The sequence below is a fragment of the Aquarana catesbeiana genome, linkage group LG01, assembly GCF_042186555.1.
Source record: "Aquarana catesbeiana isolate 2022-GZ linkage group LG01, ASM4218655v1, whole genome shotgun sequence".
In the NCBI taxonomy this organism is placed as follows: domain Eukaryota; kingdom Metazoa; phylum Chordata; class Amphibia; order Anura; family Ranidae; genus Aquarana; species Aquarana catesbeiana.
This window is the reverse complement of record NC_133324.1, coordinates 613,444,156-613,451,673: the sequence shown is the minus strand read 5'-3', so window position 1 is coordinate 613,451,673 and position 7,518 is coordinate 613,444,156. Positions and strand designations below refer to the sequence as shown.

Sequence of the window (7,518 nt, the reverse complement as noted above, 5' to 3'; positions counted from 1 at the left end):
CTTCACCCTTGCCATCTCTGTCGTAGTCAGAAAATGAAATGCCTCCTCTAGAACTCAGAAATTGAGGGGAAGGAAGAGGACCCAGAGGCAGTTTTAAAGCAGGCCTCTGAAGACCCTGTTCTAGACAGTTACTCAGAGTTAAGAGCAATGCAAGGGCAGTGTATATGAGCCTATTGCTTAAATATTTCACAGCACGTTGCCCTGAGAATCAGCTGTCTATGAGCCACAGCAATAATTCTGTTAAACCTGGTTGCTTGTCCTTGAAAGAAACAGTGGCTAAAAATAAGGAAACTTGACAAACTGTAGATGCATGTATTCTAGGTCATCAACATGATAGCCAAACAACTAGCATTTTCAGGAGGTTACTAGTGGCATATCACAAGCTTGATGGCTACCCCTTATTTAAGTTTATATATCCGTCCTTTACTGGTGCAAATCCATATGGGATTTTTTCCTTACATTACCTGAATACACAATGTTACTTTTCATGTCCAATATGCACACATAAATCATAAGCACTGCATAAGTTGCATTTTTTTTTTTTTTCAAGAATGCACCAAAATGACAATTCCTGTCCAAGCAATGCTGTAACATTTTTACTCAAAGACTATCCAGAATAGATGATAAAAAAAAAAAAAAAAAAAAAAAGGAAAATAGAACTACCAAACCCATCAAAGAAAATCTGTCAGTGTTGAATTCTCTCTGAAAATAATACACTGTGCACGGTTATAGTTATCCAATGGCTTCAAAACTTGCTACGAATTAATGCAAAAACAGCAGCGCATTTGGCTGCGGATGCAGGAAAGTGATTTACACACTGTTGCGGGTGTGGGACAGCATGCAAGTCGCATGCTTTCCTGAACCTGCAGTCAAAACGCAAAACTGTTTTTGCATTAATTCTGAGTTATCCAATAGCTTCAAAACTCGCTAACAGTCACTATTAGCTGAGTGATTGGCAATTTCTGCTATACCATTAAAATGTATTACGGTAGCACCAAACAGTGATGAAGACTAAACTGGCCATCAAAAAAAGTGTAAGAAAAAATGTGGATGGAGGAATCTTCCTCTCCAGGACATTGAATGCTAACAGTGGACCCTGCTGCTGTCCATATACACTGATCAGTGGTTGCAGGCACTGATCCACAAAAATTTTCCAAATGTCCCTTTGAGAGAACAAGTCAATCAAACGCTCAACTTTTGTTGAGTGCGGACTGGCATACACTGGTCGAAATTCGAACCAGCTTAATTTCAAAGAGTGTATGGTCAGTTCAAGACTGCATTCACATTTCTGCTTATCACTTCTCATCATACATGTTAACGCCAAGGTGGATAAAAATCAATGACTTTTTTTAAATCAATCTAATTTTTTTGATTTTTATCAAATTTATATTATTAAAATGCTTTTGGAGTAAAAATCTATCTAAATATAGTTTTCTATTTAAGATACATTAATAATTTAGTTTATTCAGCATGAAATAAAGCTTAGCTATGTAGCATGAGGCTGTATATTCTGCAATATATTAAAGTTTTGCTAAACTTGTTACATAGTAGGTGAGGTCGAAAAAAAGACACAAGTCCAACCTATGTGTGTGATTATATGTCAGTATTACATTGTATATCCCTGTATGTTGCGGTCATTCAGGTGCTTATCTAATAGTTTCTTGAAACTATCGATGCTCCCACAGACCACCACCTGTGGAAGGGAATTCCACATCCTTGCCGCTCTTACAGTAAAGAACCCTCTATGTAGTTTAATGAGTGGCCACGAGTCTTGTTAAACTTCCTTCCGCTAAAAAGTTTTATCCCTATTGTGGGGTCACCAGTACGGTATTTGTAAACTGAAATATCCCCTCTCAAGCGTCTCTTCTCCAGAGAGAATAAGTTCAGTGCTTTCAACCTGTCCTCATAACAAATATCCTCCAGACCCTTTATTAGCTTTGTTGCCCTTATTTGTACTCGCTCCATTTCCCGTACATCCCTCCTTAGGACTGGTGCCCAGAACTGAACATCATACTCTAGGTACGACTGGACCAGAGTCTTGTAGAGCAGGAGAATTATTGTTTTATCTCTGGAATTAATCCCCTTTTTAATGCATTCCAATATTCTGTTTGCTTTGTTAGCAGCAGCTTGGCATTGCATGCCATTGCTGAGCCCATCATCTACTAGGTCCCCCAGGTCATTTTCCATGTTAAATTCGCCCAGAGATTCTCCCCCAGTGTATAGATTGTATTCATATTTTTGTCACCAAAATGCATTATTTTACATTTTTCTACATTGAACCTCATTTGCCATGTAGTTGCCCACCCCATTAATTTGTTCAGATCTTTTTGCAAAGATTACCACATCCTGCGGACAAGTTATTGCCCTGCTTAGCTTAGTATCGTCCGCAAATACAGAGATTGAACTGTTTACCCCATACTCCAGGTCGTTTATGAACAAATTAAAACAGGATTGGTCCCAGCACAAAACCCTGGGGGACCCCACTACCCACCCCTGACCATTCAGAGTACTCCCCATTTATCACCACCCTCTGAACTCGCCCTTGTAGCCAGTTTTCAGTCCATGTACTCACCCTATGGTCCATTCCATGGGGAACTATGTCAAATGCTTTTGCAAAATCCAGATACACCATGTCTACAGGCCTTCCTTTATCTAGATGGCAACACACCTCCTCATAGAAGGTTAATTAGATTGGTTTGGCAAGAACAAATCCTCATGAATCCATGCCGATTACTGCTAATGATACCATTCTCATAACTAAAATCTTGTATATAGTCCCTTATCATCCCCTCCAAGAGTTTACATACTATTGATGTTAGGCCAACTGGTCTATAATTCCCAGGAATGCATTTTGGGCCCTTTTTAAATATTGGTGCTACATTGACTTTTCTCCAATCAGCTGGTACCATTCCAGTCAGTAGACTGTCAGTAAAAATTGGAAACAATGGTCTGGCAATTACTTGACTGAGTTCCCCAAGTACTCTTGGGTGCAAGCCATCTAGTCCCGGTGATTTATTAATGTTTAGTTTCCCAAGTCTAATTTTAATTCTGTCCTCTTTTAACCATGGAGGTGCTTCCTGTGATGTATCAAGAGGATAAACACTGCAGTTTTGGTTACTGAAGCCCCCCCGATTCTCTCGTGAAGACTGAGGAGTAGAATAAATTTAATACCTTCGCCATCTCCCAATCCTTTGTAACCAGATGTCCTTCCTCATTCTTTATGGGGCCAATATGGTCTATCCTCCCTTTTTTACGGTATACATACTTAAAGAATTTCTTGGGATTTTTTCTGCTCTCCTCCGCTATGTGTCTTTCATGTTCTATCTTAGCCATCCTTATTGTACCCTTACATTTCTTGTTGCCTTCTTTGTGTTTGTATTTTTTGAAGGCCTTTCTTTGCTTTTCTATGCATTTTTACATTGGCGTTAAGCCATCCAGGACTTTTGTTCGCTCTTTTAAATGTATTACCCAATGGGATGCATTGGCTAATGCCCTTAAAGCAAACCTATCTCTACTCCATGTTCTATGTACCTAAGATTTTATCCCAATTTATGCCTTCTAGCAAGGTTCGTAGTTTAGGGTTGGCTCTTTTGAAATTCAGTGTCTTTGTATTCCCCTTATGTTTCCTATTTGTGTGATTTATACTTAAGCCAATTGATCTGTGATCGCTGTTACCTAAATTGCCCCATATTTCCACATCCGTGATCAGGTCTGTATTATTAGTAATCAGTAGATCCAGTAACGCTTTATTTCTAGTTGGTGCGTCTACCATCTGACCCATAAAATTGTCATGCAAGACATTTAGGAACTGGCGAACCTTAGATGAAAGCGTGGTTCCCTCTGCCCAGTCTATGTCTGGATAATTAAAATCCCCCATTATGATAACGCTTCCCATCCTTGCTGCTAATCCAATTTGTGATGGGAGATCTGTCTCCCCGTCCTCCCTCAGGTTAAGGTCCTATAGCATACTCCCAGTATTATTTTCCCCTTAGCTTCATCCCTTTGGAGCTTTACCCATAAGGATTCCACCTCCTCCCTAGCTCCCTTAGTGATGTCACATTTACTTGTACATTATTCTTGATATATAGGCATACCTCTCCCCTTTTTTACTCTCTCTATCCTTGCGATAAAGGGTACCCTTGAATGGTTGCCAGCCAATCATGAGAGCTGTTGAATCAGGTCTCTGAAATTCCCACAAAATCCAAATCCTCCTCGTACTACAGTATCTCTAGATCACCCATCTTGTCCGCCAGGCTCCTGGCATTGGTGAACATGCCACGTAGTTTAGACCACATAGGTCGCATATTATCCTCTTATTGGGACTTGCTACTATACTTACCTTGGGTTTATGTGCTTTGGTCATCCTATCACTAATGCCCCCAATACTACCCTCTGAAATATGTTCCACTCTGACTAACTCTACCTCTGGACCCTCCCCCCTCCATCACCTAGTTTAAAAAGCCCTCTAACTTTTTGGCCATCTTCATTCCCAGCTGATCTGCACCCTCCTCATTTAGGTGCAGTACATACTTCTACAGTACTGATTATCGACTGATCCGTGATGTGCCGAACCAAAGCGCCCGGTAGACAACATACAGTTCGGCGCTTCAGGTCTTTGTTACAGATTGCCCTCTCTGTCCTTCTAAGAATTGAGTCCCCTACCAACAGAATCTGTCTTTCCTTTCCCTTCGCTCCCCCCCCCACTCTCACTGGAGGAGTTCTTCCCCCAGCAGCTAGGAGAGTCCCTCAGCTCCAGCAGCGCTGGTCTCTGACTGGTTTCACCAATGTCACTCAATGGAGCGTACTTATTGGGATGCTCCAGCCCTGGATCGGCCTCCCTGGCACTTCCCCCTCTACCCTTCCTGACTGTCACCCATTCATTCAATGAATCCAAGCTCTGCAAGCTGAGATAACATGCACTGCATTGATGCATTCACACAATTTCACAGTAACCATGAGATAAAACAAAGTTCAGGAATATTCCTTTTTCCCCATTGTTTTGCAAATTTTTGTACACTACAAACTGTATGATTGAATCGGTTCTGATATCGCTGCTTTACTAACCAGACAGCTTATTATTCTAAATCGGAAATTTTCACTTTGTTTGCAAATAAAGAATTTAACTACCAGCAAGAATAAGTCCTTACATTTAAAAAGCACCTGTCATTTCAGATCCATCTGAAAAATCTATCCCTCAGCGGGCATCCACTCACCTGCTACCGCCACATCCCTCACCTTGTTGTGTCCCTGCCGCATCACCAGCTATGCCATTAAAGTGAATGGGACTATCGGCGAGTCAACAGCAGGTCAGAGGAGGCGCCACTGCGGGACAGAGATGACAGCTGTCCTATAAAAATTATGATTTAAATCAAGCTTTTTACTTGTAATTTAAATCGACTTGATTTAAATCAAATCCACCCTGGTTAACACCCAGTGTATATGTGTTCAATGGCACCCCATGGCCAAGGCGCACCTGCTGCTCAGAGAAAAGCATGCATGTGTTCCTTTTTGCAAGTGTTGTATTGTGGTGTGCTAGAAATAAGGCAGGTACATTTTTTGGACAAATTACATTTAAATGCCACTTGGGTTGCCTTGCCTAAAAAGGTCAGACTAGGCCCTGAGCATATGAACCAGATCAAATTTATGACACAACCATTGAATATTTTTGCATCCAAAGAAATATAGCCTTGGGAAGGAACAGTAACATTTTTGTACATATGGTTGCAGCAATAGAAGATCTACATTATGACACTGCTTACAAAAATGTATAAAGGCAACTTTAATTTTAGAATGATTTTGCAAATCTAACATCACTACTAGTGTAATGCCATTCCACAGTGAACAAAAATATTTAATAAATAGACTTCTATATATACACATATTTAAATTTCAAAACAATGCATATTTACACAGGACACAAAAATATTTTTTCGCAGAAAATGTGCAGACTTGTATGCAAATACCATTTGGCACTTCAACAAAATAACTTACTAGGTGTAATACCTACTAAACCTAGGCATACGTATCAAGACTTTGAAAAGGAATACAGTTAAAAAGAATTGCCAAGTTACTACACGTAACAGCCACAAATTGTCACAAAAGCACAAGTGTAGCTTCAGTGCAACCTTCATTTCATCACATTGTGCCAAACCCAAAGTATATTTCTATACTTTATAATCGGTCTGCTGGCACTCAGGTCTAATTGCCCGGAGCAGCGATTTAAAGGAATCCAAAGAGATCAGTCTTGTTATTAAATGTTAATTCCAATCCGTAAGGAGTGTTTACATGCAGTCCACCACATTGTTTGATCCATGACCAATGTCCCGGATCTGAGTACACAGACAGGAACAGACAGCCACTCCTGCACCAGCCCTGCAGTGAGCCACAGAGCCAACCAGCTCCCACCTATTGACAAAAAAAAAATTAAGTTAAAAGAGCATGCACGAGCAGGACAATAAGTCATTTGGTGAAATATGCAATACTAGGGATGTTGTCAATTATGAGAAACCGCACAATGTTTAAAGCCTAAGTTCACCTTTTCTAACTCTTCTAAATTCCCGGGTCCCCTATGTACCAATATATCATTACTGTACTTTTGCAGAAATAACAAATCTTTCCATTTATTCTACACACTCACCTCACTATCCTCATAGTGGATTAAAAAAACTTCTCCATTACTCCTGCCTTACTTCCTGGACATTGACTTTAGGTCATGACACAGGAAGGAGTTAACCAGCTGACCTCATTAGCACACACCCTGCATCATCTACTCTCCTACCTACCCACCCACTTCTAGGTGCACGTTTTTTTAAATGAAAGGCAATCAATCGGTGATCACTGTTCTCACTAAATACAAAAAAGGCATTGAATTTTTTTTCTACCTTAAACTTTCATCTTGCATAGATCATTCATTTGGCAGAGTGTGCTGAGTGAGCAGATAACAGCTTATGTGGATAGAGCTGTAGTACTTTTAAAACAAAAGTATGTCTTGGGTTCTGTAAAGCTCACCATACACTAGACAATCTGTACAATCTCCTTTAGAACTACTATCAAGTACAGTATGTAGTACAAGGGCCTGCCTGATTGGATACAAAGTGAATGGATCGATAGGTGGGTCCTTACATTCCAAAGTTTTGGTAAATCTAAAAAAGGAAATTGTACAGAGATTGTACAATCAATTTGCATAGTGTATGGCCAACTTTATACAAGTACATAGGAGGGAGTGGACGCAAACACTCAGCTATCAATCCCCCTCACATCTCGACGTAGCTGAAACTCACATGCCCATATCCGTTTTTTTTCTTTTTGGGTGTTGGAGCATTTTCACTTGTCACGCATAGGGCAGGCCATCCACTTGAATGGGTTGCCCTACAAAGCAACAATCGCTCCAAAGAAGCTCCATAACTTTTTGTTTTTTTTAGAGTTTATCTTGGGGATTTTTGGTGCAGCGCATTTCTGAAATGCAAGGGAAAGTAGGCATTTTCTGTGCAGTTTGAGAATCGTTTGGAAACACACAGA

The 7,518-nt window shown here is 40.3% G+C and overlaps 1 protein-coding gene across 2 annotated transcripts in view; it reads right to left on the bottom strand.

The window, feature by feature from the left end:
• Positions 1-5,799: 5,799 nt before the first annotated feature.
• KLHL8 (kelch like family member 8) overlaps positions 5,800-7,518 on the bottom strand; it is a 122,316-nt gene continuing 120,597 nt past the window's right edge. The window contains exon 10 of one of the 2 annotated variants that reach the window (XM_073599891.1): positions 5,800-6,405. In XM_073599891.1, the coding sequence (XP_073455992.1) occupies positions 6,282-6,405 (124 nt within the window). In that variant the 3' untranslated portion in view covers positions 5,800-6,281. The remainder of the gene's footprint in view (positions 6,406-7,518) is intronic. The other variant, XM_073599900.1, reaches the window with a different exon arrangement.